The 25,939-nt window shown below is 34.1% G+C and overlaps 1 protein-coding gene across 10 annotated transcripts in view; it reads right to left on the minus strand.

Moving 5' to 3' along the window:
• Window positions 1–25,939, minus strand: part of LOC101897857 (neurobeachin) — a 236,395-nt gene that overhangs the window by 76,689 nt on the left and 133,767 nt on the right. For all 10 annotated transcript variants that reach the window (XM_059122131.1, XM_059122136.1, XM_059122129.1 and 7 more), the window contains 2 exons: window positions 10,952–11,092; window positions 5,301–5,440 (listed from right to left, as the gene is read on the minus strand). In XM_059122131.1, the coding sequence (XP_058978114.1) occupies window positions 5,301–5,440; window positions 10,952–11,092 (281 nt within the window). The remainder of the gene's footprint in view (window positions 1–5,300; window positions 5,441–10,951; window positions 11,093–25,939) is intronic.

Consider the following 25,939-nt stretch of genomic DNA (forward strand, 5'->3'; position numbering starts at 1 on the left):
GAAAAAATGTATTAAATTAAAAAAATAATAATAAAAAAACATTAAGTTCGGCCGGGCCAAACTTTCAATACCCTCCACCTTATGGTAAAGGAAACATTAGAAGAAATGTGGCAAAACCATTAAAATGCCGAATATCGGGAGGTACCGTTATATGGGGGCTTTACCAAATCGTGGACCTACACATTATCAAAACGTGGACCTATACATACAATGTTCGCCACACGAACTAGGACCAATTATGACCCACAAATACCAATTTTTAGACAAATCAGTGAAAAGATATGGCAAAAACCATCAAAGTACCGAATATCGGGAGGTACCGCTATATGGGGGCTATACCAAATCATGGACCCATACATGCAATGTTTTGCCACCGGAGCTGGAACCCATTATGACCAACAAATACCAATTTTTAGACAAATCCGTGAAAAAATGTGGCAAAAATCATCAAATTACCGAATATCGGGAGGTACCTTTATATGGGGACTATACCAAAACGTGGACCTATATATGCAATATTTTGCCACACGCACAGGGATTCGTTATGACCTACAAATACCAATTTTCAGACAAATCCGTGAAAAAATGTGGCATAAATCATCAAAATACCGAATATCGGGAGGTACCGTTATATGGGGACTATACCAGAACGTGGACCGATTTATCTCATTTTCAATACCAACAATCCTAGACACAATACAAATTGCTCTGCTAAATTTTGGCGCTCTACGTCAAATAATGTGGGCTGTATCGTGATTTCAACAGACAGACGGACATCACCAAGGTGGAGGGTATAATAAAGATGTAATTATTGGGTGCAAAAATTGGGTGTTTAATGAATAATGTATATTTTATATTGCTAAGAATATTTTCAGTACACATCAAAAGAAAATTATGCGGAAATTATTTAAAACACCGTTCTCCATCAAGGCTAGCAATGGAAACTGTGCGTCAGGTCCACTTGAATATTCGAAAACTTTGAATGGAATTCCTCCTGGTATGTGTCACTCAGAAAACCTTGATTGGTGTTGAAATAGAGATTTGATAAACGCCATCTATACTTCAATAGCAACATTGTTCGTTTAGCATTACATTAAGCTATACAAGATTTTTCATATCGATTCCAAAGGATTTCGACTGAAACGCATTGTATCTTTTGACGTATAAAACTTTGGGAAAAAATGCCGAGAGAGTTTACATCCTGGATAATGACGTACTTTATGGGGAGCGCCCTCTATATTTACATTTCAACAGTGTCGTTTAATACAGATTATTTCACCTGATGGTGCATAACAAATCACTTTGATGCTGTGATATAAGTTTTATAAGCGTCAACTATACCTTAATTTTAATATTGTTCTTTAATGCCAAAAAATAAAGTTCCTCAATAATTTTGCTGTTGTACCTAAGGCAAAGAATGTAAGAACCTCTTTGCTATAGTTAAGAGAAAAGCCATCTACATTTTAATGTTAATAGTGTATTCTGACGCGATGATATGCCACACTTTGCCAGAGGATTAATATTTGAACAAAGGTAAGGCGAACGCCACCTATACTTCAATTCATCTATTATTATTAAATCCCATAACATAGGGTGTAAATAACATCTTTTCTTTTTTATCTGAAAGAATCTATTAGTTTTGCATCTCTACGCTGGAAAACTGTCATACCAGATAAGATATGGTGATCTCATTTCTTATTGTTACCACGCATACCTTACTAAGTTTTTGTGATTTTTACTAGTTTGGCAATGTTGTTTCTCACAAATTTCACATATTTCTCACATTATATCAAATTTTGGGAGCTTTGACCTCAAATAAAAATATTTTGAATAACGAGTTTACTTCAATCTGCAATAATAATAAATTCTATGCTGTATGTGCAAATAACGCCCTCTATACTTGGATCTTTAGTACTATTTTCCCAAAGAAAAATCAATTTAGAACTTCTATAGATATTATGGAGATTAAGTTCTAAATACAGAAATATATTTCAAGATTACGAAGCAACCCATTAGGGTTTAAAAAATTGTATTTGGTAAGTTTCTTAGCATAAACTTTATTATCAATGTCACCAGTAGATGGCGTATCGATAAGTAGTGGAAATTAGTGTATGCAGCAATATTTATGTTATTATATTTTCCAAATATTTCGCAAAAAAGCTGTTTATGTCTAGAAACCTATTTCTGACAAGAAATTGAACCTCATACAATTTTGGGGATAAACCAAAAATATCTTAAAGTCAACTGACTTCGATTGCTTCCAAAAATCTTGAATATGTTGTTCCTGTATCAACTTAAGGTTAGTCGAAGCTTGAACGACTAACCTTAAGCTTTGCTTCAAAAAAAGTGCATTATTTGTTTTCAATTTTGCAATTTTTGCTTGATTTTTAATTCTGTGGCCGAAAAGTAGGCTACCATTTTTTTTTGTTTCTGGTTTTCCACACTCATTTACCAAAAAGTCAAAAATCTATTGAAAAATCGAAACTGGCTTTAGTCGATTTTTATACCCTCAGCGATATGGCTGGAGAGGGTATACATCATTTGATACGGCCAAAACTTGCCTAGTCGAAATAACGGTTTTAGACGCTGGGTCTCTTTGGACAAAATCCGTTTCAGAAAATTTGGAGTCAATCTAACGATGACCGTCCGTCTGTCTGTCTGGCTGGTGAGCACGATAACTCTCGAAGGAAGTATCCGATTTGAAATTTGGTACATCGTAATATTATTGTAAGACTTAGATCGAATTCGAAGATGGGAAATATTCTTTTTCTGATCCCCACAAAAGTTAAATTTTTCGAATGAAAATTATTTAATTTATAAAAAGTTTGCAAATGAAGAAAAAAATGAAAAACTTCGGCCAACTCCTACAAGTATCTCCCCCACAAAGGGCCAAAATTTTGAATAAATATATCTCTTATAAAATCCGAAATAATAGTCCGATTATCTTCAAAGTTCGCACAATGGGTCAACATTTTGAATAAATCTATCTCTTATAAAATGCGAAACAAGTAAAAAAGCTGTAAGTTCCGAACTTTGAATACCCTCCACCATTTGGAACGAATTTGTCAATTCTCAAAAAAAAAAAATTCGATAAAAAAGAAACTCTAGAAGAAGTTTTATCTATCAGAGCCCTCCAAAAGTTATTTTATCCTCAGAGGGCCTCTAAAAGATATCCTCTATGTAGAAGGCTGTCAAAAATATTATGTCTTTCAAAGCCCTACTAAAGGTTTTGTATCTGCAGAAGTAATCAACAATCTGTTGCATCCGTAAAGCTCCTGTCAACATGACCTTTATAAAAACTTCATTTAGTAGATTATCTCCAAAAGTCGATTTGGATTTTTACATATTTTTTCTATTGAGGGCTTGATTCATATATATATAGAAAGCAAAGAAATGTCGGCAAAAATCAATCAATAAAGGCCTTCTTTCTATAGAGGACCTCTCAAAGATATTTTATCTGCACAACCGATAAAAGGTATTTCCCTAAAATAACATCCTCTAGAAGATAAAGACAATTTTAAATCCCTTTACAACATATATAAATTGCGTTATATTTCGACAATTTTTTGTCATAGGCTGTAGTATCCACTGCGAACATCAAATACCAAATTTGAAAGAATTCCGGTTAATAATGTCGCTAAAATCAACAAAGGACCGAATATCGGGAGGTACACTTATATGGGGGCTATATGCAGACGTTAACCTACGCAGACAATTTTCTGTCATAGCCTGTTGTATTCATTTCAAACTTCCAATATCAAATTTGAAAGAATTTCGAATAATGTTGCTAAAATCAACAGAGAACCGAATATCCGGAGGTACCGTTATATGGGGGCTATACAAAGACGTGGACCTGCACAGACAACTTTCTTTCTTAGGCTGTAGTATCCATTACGAACTTCAAATACCAAATTTCAAACAATTCCGGTGAATAAAGTCGCTAAAATTATCAAAATACCGAATATCGGGAGGTACCGTTATATGGGGGCTATACCAAAAAACATGGCCCATTTTCAATACCAAAAGTCCTGAAGACATTTAAGTAAAATTTTATCAATCTACTTCAATTCGTTCGGGCATCGCTAAATCGACATAGAATTTAATGCTGATCAAGAATATATATACTGATATGAATATGTGATTTTCGACCCACTACTTCTGATACCTCGCAAGGGGTCATAATTTTAAATAGGTAAAAGTTTCATAAAAGTAAGAAATCTATAAGTTCGGCCGGCCCTCCACCATTTGGAACGAATTTGGCAATTCTCAAAAACAATACAATCCGTTAAAAATTCTTTTAAAATCTTAAAAATACCGAGTGTAGCTGTTATATTAGGATCTATACGACGACATGGACCTGCATAGGTAACTTTTGCCATAAGCCTTTACAATATTCAAAGACATTACAATATTAAAATCATCAAATTACCAAATATCAGGTGGGGTCTAAAATGTATATTTCGAGGTATTACAAACGGAATGGCAAACTTAATATACCCTCCATACTATGGTGGAGGGTATAAAAAGCACATATTCCAATACTTCTATTAACTCAAGATGTGTTGTGAAAATGGTGGATGTCGCCTTATTCTTTCTGGTACCTCCCCTACAAAGGTGTCAACAATTTGAAGAACAAAACGCTTATAAAACCAAAAAAAGCATTCGATTCTCTTTAATTTTCGCACATAATTAACCGATTGTTAGTTCGATAGATCGAAAAGTATAGCTTTTGATCTTCATCCCAAGCCATGATATAGTTCTGGTGTACATATCCCAAGCTCATCTAACTGTCTCTTCCTTCACCAAATAATCCAATCAGTGAATATATGATTACTCTCATCCGAATTAAAATCGTTCATACACCTCATATTTTCAATAATATTTTCATTGAACTTTTAACTCTAAACCAGTGGAAAAAGTTTTCTTGCCATTCTTATGCAATTTACAGCGTAAGGATAACCTCACAACAACAACAATAATAATAACAGCAACAGCAATAATAACAACTACAAAAAAGTATCATAACTTATGATGACTCTTTAGCTAACCGCCGCCACTAGAACGTCATCATGGTTATGAGGAGAATATCTTCAAGTTTTTGATGATATTTTAGACAACTTGTTCAGAAGGAAAAGTTTTCCCCCTTTTCCTTCTTAACAGAATCTTCAAGGAGTACGAGAATTGAAGTTTGTACACTCAGGCAGGCAGGATGGGAAGTCAAATATACAACACACACTCACACACATAATACCATGAAAACTTAAATATAGGAACTTTGCGATAAAAAGAGATAAACTTACCATAATGTTGGATCACGTTTTATATCGCTAATACCCTCATGAGCCATATCCAGTTGTGAGAAGAGTGGAAATAAAACTTGTATGCCACCAATTGAATTCAATGTACAGTGTATGGAATGTGTAACAACAGCCTTAACATCCTGGAAGAAGAAAAAAAAAAACGAGAAAGAGAGATAAAGATAAATATATAGAACTGTAAGGCAATGCAAAAATGTAAAGAAATATTTAAAAGATTTGTCTTGAGATTTATTTAAATACTTTGTTTTGTTTTTTTTTTTTTTTTTTTTTTTTTTTGAAGTTACTTTTTGTTTTTCTTTTGTGCCAAACAGAGGCTGGGAGCAGCACAGGCTTGCTGCTATTTTGTTTTAAGTAGCTCCTCAGAGACTTAACGGAAATGTACACAGAGAGAGAGAGAGAAATACGAAAAAAAAGAGATACAAAAACACAACACATTTTCGGCGAATCTACAATGCTTGAAATATGACAGCAGACCGCAAAAGTTAAAACTTAAGCCACAAAACGACTAAGCAAACAACTTAACCTGGGGCTGAATATGCCTGATTCTCCCCTCCGCACCAGCCATTGCTTCTCTCCGAGGGCTCAGAGAGTAATGCAATGACATTAATGTATCTACAAATTCCCAAGAGATTGTAGTTCAAAGAACCGAAATGTAGACAGGGAAGCAAGAAATTTGAAAACTTCAACATGACTGTTGCCAAATTTAACTTCCGTAAAATTTTGTCCTCGTCTTCGACTGCTGCTGTTGCTGCTTTTTTGTTTCCTGGCCATATACAATTTTAATAATGCCTGTGTGTACATTGTGATGCTACTGCTGCCGTCATTGTGTAGCATGCGGTGAGACTATAAAATAACAGAAAAACTATGTATTTCAGCCGTCTTGCAAATGAAATTCCTTAAGAAATATGCAAAATATTCCCAAAATACGGAATAGTTTTCGGAGTTGTTTTTTTTTTCCTTTTTTGGGCAATAAAATAGGTGAAATTTAAAAAAAAAATTTCATAGAACAATGACGTATAATGTCTGTTGTTAAAGGTCGAAAACTTGATTTTAATTAATATTCAAAGTGGCGTATAACTAGGGACAGCACGTATACGCCACATGTCATTTTTGAGATTTGTATAGGCAGACAAATATAAAATTGGATTCATTCAAACTAGTATAGATTGAATTAAATTTAGTTGATGGTCTAAGGATATGTTCCAGGCTTCCATTAAAACCATTAGCAAAAACATCACATTGCGATGGATATTGCGAGGAGGTTTTTGATTCCACTCTAATAACTAATTAAACTTTCAAAACACTTTAATATAGGATCTTCAAACATGTAAGCCTAAGTATTTCTTCGATCACGAAGTATAGATATATTATCAGGTTGGCGTATAACTACACGTATACAACCCATGTCATTTTTTATACCCTCCACCAAAAAAAGTATGGAGGGTATAGTAAGTTCGTCATTCCGTTTGTAACTCATCGAAATAATCATTTTAGACCCAACAAAGTATATATATTCTTGATCAGCGTAAAATTCTAAGACGATTTAGCCCTGTCCGTCCGTCGGTCCGTCTGTTGTAATCACGCCACAGTCTAAACGAAATAAGATAAGAAGCTAAAATTTTGCACGCTACAATCTCTTAATTCAAAACGAATTAAGATATGATGCTAAATTTGCACAGATTTCTCTTTTGTCTGCAGGCAGGTCAAGTTCGAAGATGGGGTATATCGGTCCACGATATCGTATAGCCCCCATATAACGGTACCCCCGATATTCGGTATTTTGATGATTTTAGCCACATTTTTCAATGGAATTGTCTGAAATTCCTCAAAAGGAGTCCCTTGTGGACATTTTACCCCTTCAAAAAGAATTGTCTATATAGGTCCACGATATCGTATATCCCCCATATAACTGTACCCCCCGATATTCGGTATTTTGATGATGTTAGTCACATTTTTCAATGGAATTGTCTTAAAATACACACAAGTAGTTCCTTGTGAAACGTAACCCCTTGAGAAAGAATTGTCTATACAGGTCCACAATATCGTATAACCCCCATATAACGGTACCCCCAAGGTATTCGGTATTTTGATGATTTTAGCCACATTTTCAATGAAATTGTCTGAAATTCCACAAAAGGAGTCCCTTGTGGGAATTTTACCCCCTCAAAAAGAATTGTCTATATTTGTCCACGATATCGTATATCCCCACATATCGGCACCTTCTTATATTAGATATTTTAAAGATTTTAAAAAAATTTTTAATGGATTTTATTTTTTGTGAAAATTTTCTAATTCGTTCCAAATGGTGGAGGGTATTCAAAGTTCGGCCCGGCCGAACTTACTGCTTTTTTACTTGTTGAGACCTACAAAGGTCGATAAATATGAAATTGGATTCATTAAAGCTCACAGTCTAAGGTGATTTCCTGTGCCCCTATTAAGGCTCATTAATGGAGACTGGCCTGTGGGAACATGTTCAAAAACGTCTACATTTAATAGAAACTTCCAGTATTTTTCGATTCCACTCCATTTCTAATCCACTTCATTTAGAGATTTTTTTTAAGATATTAAGCCTATATATTCCTTCAATCTCAGAATTTGTATAAATTTTCAGCGGGACGTATAACTATTGACAGCACTCATACGCCACATGTCATCTTTGAGATCTGCATAGACAGGAAAATATGAAAAACATTTTTTTTTCAAACTAATGTGGATGTGTTTAAATTTAGTTAACAGGATAAGGTCATGTATTTATTCATGAATTGCTCAGCGAGGAAATTAGTAAAATAAGCTACATATTGTTAGCAATTGCTCGGAAATTTTTTGACTCCTCTTCACTAATTAATGAAACTACAGGGTAAGATAAAAAAAGGCAACCAACTTCAGACTGCTGTCATTTCTAAGCCACTCGTCCGACAACTGTTAAAATTATTCCAATGACAGTTCATTATATTGTTTACAAGTGTACAAAAGCATTTTGATGAGAATTTTCCTGAAAAAAGTTATTAGTCATGGAATTCATGTGTGATAGTGTGATTTCTTTATATTTGGCGGGAAAACCATAAATGGCTATCGTTAGAGCACTCCAACATTTAAATGTGAATAAATCGATTGCGTCCCGTACCCTCACTCGCCACCCGTGATACTGGTAGCGTGGCCTGACGTCAAGGAAGTGGACGGAAGAAAACAGCAACATCAGCAGAGAAGGTTCGAAAAGTAAAGAAGCGACTTGATCTAAACCCACGTCGCAGTGGCCGAAAAATCTCTCGTGAGCTGAACATATCGCAATATTCAATTCGGCAAATATTGAAAAATGAGATCGGGGTAAAGCCATAGAAATTCCAAAAAGTGCAAGAACCTACACCGCATCAGAAAAAAAAAAATAGACTCAAAAGAGTTAAAGAGTTTTTTCGCTTGCCCGAAAGTGGTGAACAGCCGAATTTCGTTTTTCTCCGATGAGAAAACATTCGTTGTCCAGCAGTTTGTAAACAAACAAGGTCAGCTGAAAATGTGCACCTTCGGTTGGTCACCAGAACTCAAGCGCCGGCCATGCTGATGGTGTGGGCTGCCATAACAGCCGATGATTACTCTTCGCTCGTAATAATAGCGAAAATATGCAGGAGGGTGTATTAAAGCTTTGGGCACGCAAACATTTTGGCCGCAGACCTTGGACATTCCAACAGGAGTCAGCACCATCGCACTCAGCACGCGCCACCCAAGAATGGTTACAAGGTTCTCGCTTTATTTGTGTCCGTTGGACTATTGTGTCTGGCGTATTTTGGAAAGCAAGGTTGGCACTAAAAAATACAAAAGTGTCGATCACCTCATTGGCCGATTGCAGGCCATAATTGCTGCTAAAGGTGACCAATTCGAACAAATCTAAACTTACTATAAAATTTGATGTCTTTTTCCGACATTTTTTGCTTTCATTCAATAAAATTTTAAAAATAAATCAAAAAGTAATGGTGATTGACTTCGTTCCAGTTTTTTTATTTCACCCTGTATGAAACTCATCTGTACATTTTTTCTGGGTCAAAACCTTGATTATTTCTAATTCTCATAACATGCGAAGCAAGTCGGCAATTTCCTTCAAACTAAGTGTATCTCAATAGTTCAATCATATAAATATGGAATAAGTCGGTCCACTTCTACTCATAAAATATAAAAATTTTGATTGTTTTGATTAATTTTTTTAAATCTAAAAATATTTTTTAGTTTTAGATAAAGCGTGAAAATGGAGTGCATCGGCCAAATCCTTCTCGTCCACAAAAGTTAAACATTTAAAATATATGAATTAAACTATATATATTTCACTTTCTCAAATAAAACCAGTAAAGAAAGTCGTAAAGTCGGGCGGGGCCGACTATATAATACCCTACACCACTTCGCTTATTTAGTAGAGCTCCGCCTAACAATTAAAAGTTTTTTATGGGAGAATTCAATCATACACGCTATGATTATAATTATGATTTAAAGTTCAAAGGACTAAATATGCCAAAGCATTTGTATCTTTTAAATTCGGACTTGTATCGCCAATTTGGTGCACAATTAATTTGAAATCGGATAAAGATATATATGGGAGCTATATCCAAATCGGAACCGATGTCGATAAAATTTGGCAAATATATTTCTGAGCTGTATTTGATATATTTTCCTGAATATCGTTGTTACGGAGTGCATATTACGGCTGTGGGTTACAAATATAACAAATTGGATGAATAGTATATATGGGAGCTATAGCTATATCTGAACTGATCTTCACCAAATTTGACATACTAGCTTCTAGACTCAATTCGGTAGTAAGTGCCAAATTAAATCCCATTTGGACAAATATTAGACATTTGGTGCACAATAAAAGGTAAATCGGGCGAAGTTATATATGGGAGCTATATCCAAATATGAACCGATCTCGATCAATTTTAGCAAATGTATTTCCGAGACGCATTTTTATATATATTTCCCCAAATATTGCTATTACAGAGTGCATATTACGGCTGCGGAGGACATATTACGGCTGCGGAGGGCAATAATTGCGACCTGTACTTTGTTTAAAAAAATACATTGACAGACGGACGGACGGACATGCATAAATCGACTCAGAATGTGATTCTATGCAGATCATCAAAAGGAACAATGGGTCTATCTCGTTTCCTTTTGCCTGTTAGAAACAAATGCACAAACTCTTATAATATTAATATAGTATAGATATATAAAATAAAGTATAAGAATAGCGTTTCTTTAGAGCTCGAAAATTGTGGGGTGTAATTTAGAGTGATCTACAAAAAATCTTAATATAAAATATGAAAAATAACTTTACTCTAAAATTCAGTTCGCCTTATTTTTAAATGGCTTAAAATAGCAACATTGACTGATCTGAAATGGTTGTACTATTTGACAAATCATTGTATTCCTTACCATTTTCTGAGCCACAATAGTATTGCTAGTAGTGAAGTAAGGTGACGTATTAGTTTTGTCAATACTTATACGCCATGTACTTATGAGGCAAATGTAAACTTTACAATAATCGATAGAATATGATACCGCATATTTTTATATAAATAATTATAATAATTATATTATAATTTAATAATTATATTATATATATTTTTTGAAATTCTGCATTTCATACTTACTTGTAACATAAGTGCATGTGGTGTATGTACAAAATATGATACATTTCCTTTGGGTGCTGATTGTAAACATAGTTGACCATCCGTGGCTACTGGATTATACATGAACACGATGGCATTGGAAAGTTTACCATCGTATAGTACCTAAATGGGAAGGGGAGGAAAATAGAAAAAAAAAAATCATTAGAAATTAGTAATGCAAAAAGAATTTAAATTGTTAAATGAGTTTAATCAATATTTTCATTTATTTTTAAAACAATATTATCATTTATAACAACTATTTATTTATTAAATATTAATGTTATATTTTCGTTATTTGAAATATCCTTCAAAATGGCAACCACAAACCAAATTTTTATTTATGTAAAGCATCAGAAAAATCATCATACATCTCCCCTAACCAAATTCTTAAATTGATCTTTTGGAACTACAAAATTGTATATTTTTTCCTTTGTTTAAAATATTTGCAATTGAATAATTTTTATTTAATCCCCTCTCCAATTCCTAATTGTTCTCCTGCTAAGTATTTATTTGGTTTGTGGTATTATCACTCACAAAGAAAACGAATATGCACAAGCATTTTTGCCTACAATTTAATCTATGATTTTTCTTTTAATTTTGTGGTCTACTAAGCTTCAACTTTTGTTCGGAAATCCCTTAAATAACCCAAAAGTATAACAAGCAAATGTCAGAGATATAAGTAAATCAAAAAGAAATCTAAATATCTTATAGCGAACTTCGTAAACAAGAATAGCAAACACACACTCGTTATGAATACCAAAAGAGGATTTAAGTTTATGGCTCTGCATTATCTACAAGAAAGCCAGGTGGTGTAGTGGCAGCAGAAGAAGCGGTGGTAGTAGTCGTAGTATGCATGAGTTGGCTGAGATTATGCGGTTGTTATACACTTAGTAATGACTTTAGCTTGGGGCTTTTTTGATTGCCATATTTTGCTAAACATAAGCGTCCCAGTGAACATTATCTTCTGAAAACACAATTTGAACATCAGAGAAATTTCCCCGAAATTCATTCTTCTTTTTTTTTGGAAAATATCTAAAATATCAATATAAATAATTTTTCGTTCGAATTGTTAGTCCTACCCATACTGTACTTTTTTTGAGTCTATAATATATTTTACGATTGAAAAACCATTTGCTGCCTTTTTTACTGTTTTTACTCAATTTCACAATTTCCAATGAAATTTCAATCATGAAATAAATTTTCTCTCGAAAAGAAGAGAAACATTCGTTCATTATTTTTTTCTTCGTAAATAATATTGACATTATACTCTACAAAATATTCCATTTTGGGTATTTCAGCTATTATTATTGTCATTTTAAATCGAATATTCCATGCTCATCAAAATTCCAAAGAAAATTCAAATTTACAAAATTCAAGGTTTCATTATGACTTTCTTCACAGAGCATTGAAAATTGTCTGCAAAATATTTTTAATAAAAAAAATATTTGTAAAGAGCTATTTTCTAAACATCCAAGAAAATACAGGGTGTGAAAAAAAACTGCAACACTGAAAGCAAAATATGTCGGAAATCGCATCAAATTTTAGAATAAGTTTAGATTTGTTCGAATTGGTCAACTTTGGCACGAATTATGGCCTTCAAACGGCTAAGGAAACCGTAACACGCTGTCCCAACGTTGCTTTGCGGTATTTGGGCCCATTCCCGGCGAAGCCCTTGTTTGAGGTAATGAACACTTTGGTATTTTTTAGTGCCAACCTTGCTTTCCAAAATACTCCAGACACAATTGTCCAACGCGGATTGGTATCCGGAGATTTTGGTGGCCATTGTGCGCTGGAAATGAAGCGAGGAACGTCATTTTGTAATCATTCTTGGGTGGCGTGAGCTGAGTCCTGTTGGAATGTCCAAGGTCTGCGACCAAAATGTTTGGTGCCCAAAGCTTTAATACATCCTCCAGAATATTTTCACGATAATATTCGCCATTTATTCTGATTCGAGCGGAGAGCGACCATCGGCTGTTATGGCGGCCCGCACCGTGACCAACGCCGGCGCTTGAGTTCTATATTTTGGTGGCCATTGTGCTCTGGAAATAAAGCGAAGAACCTCTTTTTGTAACAATTCTTGGGTGGCGCGTGCTGAGTCCTGTTGGAATGTCCAAGGTCTGCGGCCAAAATGTTTGTCTGCCCAAGGCTTTAATACATCCTCCAGAATATTTTCGAGATAGTATTTGGCATTTATTCTGATGAGTGGAGAGCGGCTGTTATGGCGGCCACACAATCCCCATGGCCGGCGCTTGAGTTCTGGTGGCCAACCGAAGGTGCACATTTTCCGCTGACCTCTTTGGCAAGTAAACACGTTTGTTTGTTTACAAACTGCTGGACAACGAATGTATTCTCATCGGAGAAAACCAAATTCGGCAGTCCACCACTTTCGGCCAAGCGAAACAACTCTTTAGCTCTTTTGAGTCTATTTTCCTTCTGTTGCGATGTAAGTTCTTGCACTTTTTGGAATTTCAATGGCTTTACACCGAGCTCATTTTTCAATATTTGCCGAATGGAATATTGCGATATGTCCACCTCACGAGCCCGTTTTCGGTCACTGCGCCGCGGGTTTCGATCAAGTCGCTTCTTTACTTTTCGAACCATTTCTGCTGATGTTGTTGTTTTGTTCCGTCCACTGTCTTGACGTCGGGCTACGCTCCTAGTATCACGGTAACGAGCGATGGTACGAAACACAAACGATTTATTCACGTTTAAATGATGGAGTGCTCTAACGATAGCCAGTTGTGATTTTTCAGCCAAATATAAAAAAAATCACACTATCACGCTTGAATTCCATCACGAATGACTTTTTTTCTGGAAAATTCTCACCAAAATGCTTTTGTACGCTTGTAAACAATATAATGAGCTGTCACTGGAATATTTTTAACAGCTGTCGGCAAGTGGCTTAGAAATGACAGCAGTCTGAAGTTGGTTGCAGTTTTTTCATCTCATCCTGTAAATTATTGAATTTCCTCTGAACATGCTTTTTCGTTTTAAATAAGTTTGATTTAATAAGGTCTGATAGGGTGGAGAAAATATTTCAAGCACCCTTTTTTCCTAATACATATCAGTTTCACACAATTTCGTTATAATATAATATTAAATAAGAATCCTCAGACCCCTCCCTTAGATGTCTTATCAGCCATTTTATACAACTGCAATTTTCCATGAATCGAAAGATTATTTTGACCTTCTATTCTGCGAAAAAAAATTCCCTGTCATCATCTAGAATTATTTATATGACAAATTTCCATGGTTGCCCCTGAATTCCATAGAAAATGCTCACTGGGTTGTTATTTCTATGTTTTATTTAGTTGCAGGAATTTATTAAATGTGTTTGTGTGCGTCTATGTTTGGCATAACGACATGTGAAACTATTTGATTTGCTCCTTCTCTACGAATGTCGGTGTGTTTATTTTGAAAAATGTATTAGTGTGTGTGTGTGTGTGTGCGTGTGAGATGATGTCCTTTGTGTGACATATATTGCACATAAAATGAAAATGTTGCTGCTACTATGGCAACATTGGTAGTTTTGTTGGTTGCCTGGTTGTAGTTGTACAAATAAACAGGGCACAGTGGTGCAAGGTCAACGAAAATATAAAAAAGAGATATAAAAATACAAAATATATATATATAAAAATAGGGGAACAAAGTATTTGGGATGCATTGTCGATTTAAGACCTTTTGAATTTCTCCTTCAGGAAAAAAGTCGACTTTTCGATATTTCATTTTGGGTCTATCAGTTAACATTGATTTTCGATTTTTAGTTATCAAAACAAAGTCCACTTCGAAGCTTCGTAAACTGATTGTAAGCTAAAATTTGCATTTCATTAAAACAAAAAAAAAAAAAAAAAAAAAAAAAAAACACTTCAATCGTTGCTTATTTGTAGGCCTGATAAAAGCCTACCAAAAATTTACGACTTCAAAATTGCTTGTAAAGAGCCAACTTTTTACCACAGGCAATAGTCGATTTTTACCATCAGTGAAACTACATAGAAACTATATAGAGTACCCACAGGGTCCGTCATTTAACATAACAACTAGTGTTTATATGGTGTATAGTAACATCTAACTCATGTCTGATTTGAAAGATGGTAATTTTCATCCTTCCGCTGAACGAATATGCTTGTGTATAATGGTAATGTTGCAAAATGTGTGCCAAAATTGTGTACGGATTTTGGAACAAGGGCAGAACTGTTACCTCCGTATTTAAACAGGCTAATTTTTTACATTTTGGCACAATAATCTCGCATACATTGAAAATCCGATGCACCCAAAACGAGTCGATGTTTGGTGCTGATTTTGGTCCAAAGGCATAATTGCGCCATTATTTGAAGAATATCCAAGAGGATATTGGAAACATTTGGTTTCAACATGACATCGCTACGTTCTACATAGCATAAGCTACACTCAATGTTTTGTACCCTGTTTTTGAAGATCGCATTATCAGCCACAGAGCTGATGTCGGTTGGCCACTTCAGAGCGATTTGATATAGTTGGACTATTCCTTGTGGATGCCGCCAAAGATAAGAGAACTTTGAATAAGTAAAAAAGAATCTAAATTCGACCGGGCCGAACTTTTAATACCCTCCACCATTTGAAAGAACTTAAAAAACTTCCAAAAAAATCCGAAAACTTCCGTTAAACCGTTATATGGGGGCTATATGAAGAAGTGGACCAGCATACAAAGATTTTTGTCATAGGCTGTAGTACCCACTACGAACTTTAAATACGAAATTAGTATCCATTAAGAAATCATCAAAATACCGAATATTGGGAGGTGCTGTTATATGGGAGCTATACGAAAACGTGGACCGACATGGCCCATTTACGAACTTAACCTGCCTACTGGTAAACTATGCATACATACAAAATTTTAGCCTTCTATCTCAATTCGTTCGAAAGATAGCATGATCACAACAGACAGACGGATATATTTACTTTGTAGGGTCTATTATGAATATTGCGAGGACTTACAAACGGAATGACAAAGCTAATATACCCTCCATAGAATGGTGGAGGGTATAAAAAATACTCAGTAGTACTTTTTTAAAGCATTTTCAGAAAAAAAGTTATATGGCGGACCCATTATATAAATGCCAAAAAGTAATAATATTGTATAAAGATAGCGCCATCTGCCGACACACACAGTTACTATTTTTTAAAGGTCACAATTTCATACATTCTTAAACTGTTTCTTCCAAGCTAATTATGTACAAGGCTAGCTTACACATATGTAAAGTGGCTTTAAAATTTTATTTTTGTAATTTTTATAGCATACTTTTAAGCGACTTTTCAAATACAATTATATATTTTTATTTTACTTATACTATAAAATGTAATATTTATAAAAATTGTGGGTACCTTAAAATATGCTTTAAGACTGCTAAAGATAAATGTGGAAAATCACTTTACGTATGACTATAACATGATGTGTAAACAATCCTTTAAGGCCACTTGGCACATGATCTTAAGGATATGTATATGTAAAGTAAGTGTTTCTACATTTTATATTCATTATTTTAGTTGCATGCCTTTACACTGGGTAAAAATTCAATATTGCCTGTGGTACAAGCATTTCGAGATCGTAGATTTTTGTTTTATTAAACGTCTAAAAGTATGCTATAAAATCTAAAGATACATTTATTATAAAAACGACTCTAATATGATTTGAGCGTTAAGTTCGTAAATGAGCTTGGAACTCCTAAATTATTAAACTCCTTATCTTATAATTTATTAGTTTTAACAATTCCCAAGTTTTATTCGACATTTTAATATTCCATAGCCACTGTCCACTGTGTACACAAACAGGAATAAAAATACATATTTAATATTGTTTTGGTATCTGCTATTTTTAAATTGAAAAACAAGAACATTTTCAAAAGAGAAGCTCATACTACATTTCAATCAAAATAATGAAATAAAAATACTATATATATTCGAAAAATAACAAGAGAGAAAGGCCCATTGAATAATAAAATAAGGCAATTGTGTGCAATGAATTAATGAGCATCAATTGGGAGGGTGGACGACGAAAGGTCTGATGTTCAGTTGTCTGTTTATTTGCATTAAATACCTTTAAATTGAAATTAATTATTTATTAAAATTAAAGTTAGCCTTTACAGCTGAAAATATGCTTTAAAATTTAATCACAGGAATCTACACTGTGTTTAGCAGGGCTAGGAAGAGAGCCGCACGTTTATGTTCTTCCAATTTTGTTGCTCTATGATTACGTTGTTTTAAATGGCCCTGATTGTGAGTGGGGATTAAATTTCGCTGAGAGAAGACACACTTGCCTACTCTTGTCTGGTCCTGATGTAAAGTCATTGATTGATGTTCATATGCAAATGCTAATACTATACATATTATCCATAAAAATATTAATATACAGGGTGAGATGAAAAAACTGCAACCAACTTTAGACTGCTGTAATTTCTAAGCTACTCGTCCGATCTCCGGATACCAATTCGTTGGGCTATTGTGTCTGCAGTATTTTGGAAAGCAAGGTTGGCACTAAAAAATACCAAAGTGTCGATCACCTCAAGCAAGCGCTTCGCCGGGAATGGGCCAAAATACCGCAAAGCAATATTCGGGCAGCTTGTGACGGTTTCATTGTCAGTTTAATGCCATAGTTCATGCCAAAGGTGATCAGTTCGAACAAATCTATACTTATTCTAAAATTTTACTCTATTTCCGACATTTTTTGCTTTCATTCAATAAAATTAAAAAAAACAATGTAAACTTTATGGCGTTTGACTTTGTTGCAGTATTTTTTATCTCACCCTGTATACTATAAGCTCATCTACACCAAGTATAACTGATGCGTCGCTTATAGTGTCTCCCTGGCTTTTCTTGTCATTGAAAATTTCAAATCACAAAGCTCTTATCGAAAGAGAAATAAACTGTTTAGTTTAAAAATGCTGGGAAGCATCTAAAAGTATGCTATAAATATACTTAAGATAAATGTGGAAAAGCCAATTTACGTATGACTCTAACAAAATGTGCAATCTGCCCTCCGAAAAACTTAAACTTCCGAAGTTCCCAATTCAATATACATCTAATTTGGCTTATTAAATTGTGGACTTCCGAAGTTTTCATACGAAATATTCTTGTACCAGCAAAATGTGTACAGATGATGACGTTTTTTTTTTTCTTTGTAACTTTTAAAATACTTCAAAAACAATTCCTTGTCAACCGCACACTTTAACGCATTGAATGGTGAATTTAAATTGTGTAAAAAATCAATTAACATATTAATTAGTTTGGCGTAATTGAATGTTTTCTCTCGTTTTCGGAGTGTTAATGATATTTACAATGACATCCATTGTGCATTGCAAAAAGGTGGTCATTAAAATCCAACACAAGAGGTCCTTTGTATCGCAAGGTATTGATATTTAAAACAATAACAAATGAAATGGTTAATAAGCCTCAATCCGAATACAAGGGACCAGTTTTTTAAATACATTTTAAGTGTTTTTACATTATTCGTAATATTAAAGAAATTAACTCAAAAATAGTTGTTGAAATCATTGACACATATTTGGTGCTTCTTACATATTTTTTCAGGAGCGTCGACTTCATTTGAGTATTAATGGAGTTTGAATTGTATTAAAAATTTATGTTCGTTATGTAATACGGGTTGGATTTTTGAAAAATGTAATCACAAAGGCAAATAAATCATAAAATGGTTCAATTTTGTTTCAAAAACTAGTAAAACGTGGATTTGGTAGTATAATTTTTTCAAAGGTTAATAGAATCTTTGTCTTTAATAACTTTTAAAATATCGTGAATTTTATGATAAAAATATAAAAGAAAAAAATTATCAGAAATGGAGTATTTGAAAAATGTATTTGGGAGCTTGCAATTTCTTTAAAAGAATTTTTAAAGGGCTTTGTAGCCTTGGTTTGGCTTTTGCTATGAAGTTTTTAAGGAGGCTAAATTTCTTTTAAAAAATGTTCTTGTAAGGCGGTTGAATATCTTCGGAAAAAAAGTTTAAGCTGTGTGTTTTTTTTTTTTTTTTGTTTTTTGTAAAGACAATTTAAGCTTAATTTGAACGTGCCTTTCTGAAGATACATTTTACAAGGACCGTGTGGTTTTCAAATAGACATTTAAGGATTAATGGAGAGTGGACTTTTTCTTAAATAACTTTTCATGGACAAATAGAGCGATTTTCAAATATGTTTCAGGTAAAAATTTAAGGACTTAAAGGGATTATTTATCACACGCCTTCTTGTTTTTGAAAAATATGTTTCAAAGACTACAGAATTGTTTTTCTATTTAAAAATATATATTTTCTATTAAAAACAAGAAAAATCGTGTTCTGGCAGAACGAGGATTTTTTAAACCCTCACACTATGGTAATCGATTTCTTTCGAATTGACATATTAGTGTATTTTGTCAGAATGTTTTATTAAGTTCGCAAAAGAGCAATGTCGGTTCACGATTTCGTATAGCCTCCAAATCTTCATAAGTGTACCTTTCGATTTTCCGTATTTCGACGATTTTAACCACATTTTCAAATGGAATTGTTTAAAAGCGTTACTTATGGATCGTGATTATTTTAACACTTGTGACAGATTATTGTTTGCGTGGGTCCACATTTTCTTACAGCTCCGATGTTTCGGTACTTCGCGATATTAGGTATTAAAACGATTTTACCTACATTTTTCACGGAAATCATTTAAAATTTGATGCGTAGAGATTGGAGTCTTGAGACTCTGGAATCAGAAGATTGCTGGATTAGGTTCATTGCTTCAGAAGTACAGCTCCTAGAGCAGTACCTCCGAATATTTGGGGTTTTGGTTATTTTAAGCACAATTTTTAACAGAATTTGTTTAAAATTTTCAATTTGAAGCGCTAATTTTTGGAAAATGCAATTTTAGAAAATCATGAAATGCGAATTTTTTGAAAAGGGGAAGCGGGATTAGTTTTCAATGGCATTGTATGATTTTTGCAAAAGAACTATTTCATATACTATAATAGAAAAATTATTTATTTAAAATTATGTGAAGCTCCTACAAGTATGCTATAGAATGCTAAATATATCATTACTGTCATATATGTAAACTAGCCTTGAGATTACTTCATATACTATGGTATAAAATGTTCTTTTTAAAGAAATTCTTTGGGCGCCTAAAATAATGCTATAAAATTTAAAAAAAGTAAGAAACGCGCCTTAATATATGCTATAAATACTAAACATATTATTATTCTAATACGTGTAGAGTAGCCTAAAATAATGGTATATAATAGCCTATGACAAAAAAAAATCATAAGCAGGTCAACGTCTTCGTAGAGTCTCCATATTACGGTTTTCATTTAAGTGGTAGTTTTCGGATATTTTTCTTTTTTTTTTTAATGTTCCAAGTTCCTTCCAAATGCTGGAGGGTATTAAAAGTTAGGTGCTTTTTTACTTGTTTTTGTTAAATATAGAATTTCCTCCATTTGTATTCCTTTAAAGATTACATTAGCCTCCTCCAAATTTTCTACCCTTAAAAAAATTCTCAATGGCCTTCAAACTACTCGAAATCAATTTCACAAAATTACTTTCAAAATAAAACTTTAAAATACTTAAAAATTCATTGACTATGTAATCGCATTAAATAAATCAACGTCCAACCTACGGACAAACAAATGGATGATCACTTAACATTATCTCCGACGTAATGATATAAAAAGCTAATATTAATTGAAAACAAGCAATTAACAGAAAATTTAATTAAGTTTCAATAGCATGATTACGCACACATGCACACACATACACAGCTCGTATTAATTACACTCCTTTTTTGTCGTCCTGGCAATATAAAAAGTATTTGTAAGAAACAAATACATGGGAAATTCCTAAAAACTGTTGAGGAGAATAAAATCTAATAATAGTATAGATTGTTACAGAGTAATTATATTCGAAGTTGGAAATGGAGTATTTGTGTAGTTTGGTTTTGGTCTATACGAAAGTCCAAATTTTACGAAAATTAAAAAGTTAAAAAGCAGAAAGTTTGGCCAGGCCGAACTTTGAATACCCTCCAAAATTTGGAACGAATTTAATGGAAAGAAAAATAAAATCCGTTAAAAAATTCTGTTAAAATCTTAAAAATGGCGAATATAGCCGTTATATTGTGGTCTAAACGATGTGGACCTACATAGGCATTGTTTGTCATAAACCGCTACCATATTCAAATTCGAAATTTGAAATAGACTGTGAATAATGTAGCTAAAATCATCAAGATACCGTATATAGGGAGGTACCGTTTTATAGGAGCTATACGAAGACCTGGACCTGCATAGACAATTTTCTGTCACAGGCTGTAGCATCTATTACGATCTTCAAATAAGACATCTCAGAAATTTCGGTGAGTATAATACCTTAAATCCACAAAATACCGAATATAAGGAGGTACTGATATATGGGGCTTATACGAAGACCCGGACCTGCATAGACAATTTTCTGTCACAGACTGAAGTTCCCATTACGAACTTCAAATGCCAAATTTGAAACAATTCCGGTGAATAATGTCGGTAAAATCATCAAAATACCGAATATAGGGAGGTGCCGTTATATGGGGGCTATACGAAGACGTGGGCTTGCATAGACAATTTTCTGTCATATGCTGTAGTATTCATTACGAACTTCAAATACCGGATTTGGAACAACTCCGGTGAATTATATCGCTAAAATCATCAAAATACCGAATATCGGGAGGTACCGTTATATGGGGGCTATATGAAAACGTGGATCTACATGGCCCATTTACGAACTTAACCTGCCTACTGGTAAAATAAACATGTGTGCAAAATTGTAGTCTTCTATCTCAATTTGTTCGAAAGAAAGCGAGATTACAATCGACAGGTCGGCAGACAGACAGACAGATATCTCTAAATCGACTTAGAATTTTACGCTGATCATGAATTTATATATTTTATTGGGTCTGACATCAGTATTTCGAGGAGTTACAAACGGAATGACAAAGTTAATATACCCTCCAGAGTATGGTGGAGGGTATAAAAAATTTCTAGCCCTTGTAAATTCTCCGAACATCAGAGGAAATTAATAGAATTTAGACCTAATCTAAGTATTGCAATTCTACCATTGCTATTTCGGGTTTATTAAAATTTTTTTGTTTTAATTTAAATTATTTGTTAAGCTCATGAATATTTATGTGACCCAGAACTTTTGTCGAAAAATAACCACAAAACTTTTATATTTTCTACTTTCTATATAAGGTAATTAGAATATAGCTGTGATTTGTCAAAACTAAAAGGGATACCGAATTATTCCCAATCTCATCCCCCATACTTAGGCCACCCCCTAAAATTGTGGGTTAATTAAAAAATACTTATAACCCTTTTTGTCACATAAATCGTTGGCATGTCTAGCATTAACTTCTTACATAATGTCCTGTCATTCGGCAAAACTGGTTTTGTTTGACGCATTTGCCTAACGAGAACCCTTGACAATGTGTATTTGACATATTTAAGCCGATTTCCAAGAACAGAAAAAAAAAACACAGAGAGAAAACAACTGAACACAAAAACCACATAAAATAATACATAACGACCACATAACAATGACGGCCCGCCCGTACGGACCGGTGGACATTCAGAAAAACAAGCAGGGATAACAAACATAGGTCAATAATAAAGTATCTTACGATGAAAATAAGCCGATTTGGCATCAACAAACCACAGACTATCAAATGAAAACAGAAGAAGAATTTCCCACAAATTGTGCTGTTGTATAACGGAATGGATGAAATCGCATAACGAGAAAATATTTTGATTTTATCAAAACACAGATGAAATTCTTGGAAAACAATAGGGAAGATGGACATTTTTTGAAATACTGATTACGTTTTGATATATTGACTTCTAAAAATTTTTGTGATGATGTTATGCTTTTTGTTTGGAAACGCACCAAAGAAATTGGAGGAAAATTTCGAGCTTTTGGGACATGTTAGTGATGTAAATAGATGTAAAATACCATTTCCCGTCGTAAAATGGTAATTTGGAAAATTGAAGAAAACTTAGATTTGTCCATTTCGTTCTACAAACGTCTCAAGACCGATATTTCCGTGTTCTCCCTTTTAAAGGTCAAGTAGCCCGATCATTGGTTTCTTGAAAAACATGAAAATAATTAAATGGCGGATAAACCAAAACGTGGACCTATATATCTCATTTTCAATAACAACCATCCCAGACACAATACAAATTCTTGGGCCAAAATTTTAAGCTCTATGTCTACGCTGTATCGTAATTTCAACAGACATACAGACATCGTTAAATCGACAACTTTATATCGAATTTTGTGCTGATTATGAATATATATACTTTATGCGGTCTACCGCGAATATTTAAAGACGTTACAAATGAAATGAAAAGGTGGATGGTATAAAAAGTCGGTGCATTTAGGTCAATTAGAGGTATTGTTAGGATTTTTGCCTCAGTTTTGCACTGAATGGCAAGCAATATGCTATTACAAATTTAAAGGGACTTTTGAAACCAAAAGATAAAAAAATGGCTTTAAGATACCCTGTTGCAGAGTTCTGAAAAGCTTAATATTTTACTCAAACTATTTGTGGTGATTTTACAGTGAAGAAATATACAGGGTGAGATGAAAAAACTGCACCCATCTCAGAATGCTGTCATTTCTAAGCCACTCATCCGATAGCTGTTAAAATTATTCCAGTTACAGCTCATTATATTGTTTACAAGCTTACAAAAGCCTTTTGGTGAGAATTTCCTAGAAAAAAAGTTATTCGTAATGGAATTCAAGCGTGATAGTGTGATTGCTTTATATATGGCTGGAAGACCACAAGTGGCTATCGTTAGAGCACTCCAGCATTTCCATGTGAATAAATCTTTTGTGAGCTCGGGGAAAAGCCAATGAAATTGCAAAAAGTGCAAGAACTTACACCGCAAGTTGAAGAAAATAGACTCAAAAGAGCTAAAGAGTTACTTCGCTTGGCCGAAAGTGGTGAACTGCCGAATTTGGTTTTCTCCGATGGGAAAATGGCATTCAGCACGCGCCACCCAAGAATGGTTACAAAATGAGGTAAGTAACTCGCTTCATTTCCAGTGCACAATGGCCAGTAAAATCTCCAGATACCAATCCGTTGGACTATTGTGTCTGGAGTATTTTGGAAAGCAAGGTTGGCACTAAAAAATACCAAAGTGTCGATAGTCTCAAACAAGCGCTTCGCCGGGAATGGGCCAAAATACCGCAGAGCAACATCCGTGTAACGGTTTCATTGGCCGTTTGAAGGCCATAATTCGTGCCAAAGGTGAGCAATTCGAACTAGTAGGAGTGAGCAGATTAATTTTATATTCACATTAGGAATCAAAAGAAAATTGTGAGCCTTTGTGGGGAGATATCAGAAGGGGTGGGCCTATATCTATCATCTTCACCCCAGATCTTGTGTTAATTGAAATATTGGGACGTGTGAAATTTGAAGGAAATCGGATGCTTACTACGCAGTTTTAAGTGTGTTGGTTATTCAAACTTTTAAACCGTTGTGGTGGAAATACCTGAAGAATGGTCCGATATCTTCCATCTTTAAAACAGATCTTATGTTGATAGAAATATTGAGGTGTGACAAGTCTGAATGGAATCGGATATTAATATCGTGTTTTATAGGCTTCATGAATATTCAAAATTTTAACCCTTTGTGGGGGAGGTACCCAAAAGAGTGGTCCGATATATTCCATCCTCACACCAGTTCTCGAGTTAGTACGAATATTTTGATATAACAAATTTGAAGACACTCGGACACTTACATCACATTTTATAAGAGATATAATTATTAAAATTTTTGACCCTACCCTTTTAAGTTGAGGTATTTTAAAGGGAGTTATAAGGGAGTGGAGCATTGTCCATTTCCACACCTGATCTTGCACTGATACAAATATTAGGATTTGCGAATTTAGAGACAAATTGGATGATCCTATCTCTTTCTGTGCAGTCAAATATTTTCTTAAAAAAATGTCGACCTTTTGTGGAGGAGGTACCAGAAGGAATGGACCGATATTGCCCATCTCCGAGCTCGATCTAAGTTTGACAATAATATTATTAGACACAATCGGATACCTTTTTCGAGAGTTATAGTACGCATCTGTCAGACAGACATACGGACGGACACCCCCTAGATCGACTCCAAATCCTGAAAAGGATTTGGTACAAAAAGAGACACAGGGTCTAAACCCGTTTTTTTCGATAAGGAATATTTTGGCTGTATCAAATGATATATATACCCTCTCTAGTCATATGGATGAGGGTATTAAAATAAATTTTAACTCAATAGTTTAATGGGGAGTCTTTTGGGGGAGGCTCTTTTTATACCAAAAAAGGGCTCTCATCACAAAAAAAAGTTTTCAAAACCCAAAAATTAGGTTTACACTATAATTAATCGACAGACCAAGCCAGTGAAATCTAAATATCTATTTCATTCATACAAAAAATGAAGGCCAGCAACGTCTCTTGGAATCTCTCTGAATAGTGTATTACCCGGTGTTGCAAAATTTCCTTAGAAAATTTTAAAAAAATATTTCGAAAAATCACCAAGGTATACAATTGAAACAATAACTGCAATCAAAGCCTTCTTTAGCTTCGAAGAAAATCCTAATATCTTCACATGTGTATGTAAGCATGAAAATTTACACTCAATCAATATTCAAGTGGCAGCAATGGCTCTTGCCAACATCCTGTAGCGTAGCACTTCCTCAATGTGTTGATTTTAATGGTTTGCAAATCCATATTCTCTGTGGTCGTACTCTGTGCTATCCATCATTTTTTCGAATTGGTTTAGAAATAAACAAGGGGAGGCAAATATGGCAACGTGTGTATTTTCATCAAATGAATAGGGGAGAGAAAAAGAAACAAAAAAAAGAAAAACTACTCAAAAATTCACAACAGAGTGTAGTGTGATGGGGTAAGGGTCCAATGCCTTGTTGTGAGCAGCACCACTCGCAGTAGTAGCA

Source organism: Musca domestica, unplaced genomic scaffold (assembly GCF_030504385.1).
Source record: "Musca domestica strain aabys unplaced genomic scaffold, Musca_domestica.polishedcontigs.V.1.1 2, whole genome shotgun sequence".
Taxonomy (NCBI): Eukaryota; Metazoa; Arthropoda; class Insecta; order Diptera; family Muscidae; genus Musca; species Musca domestica.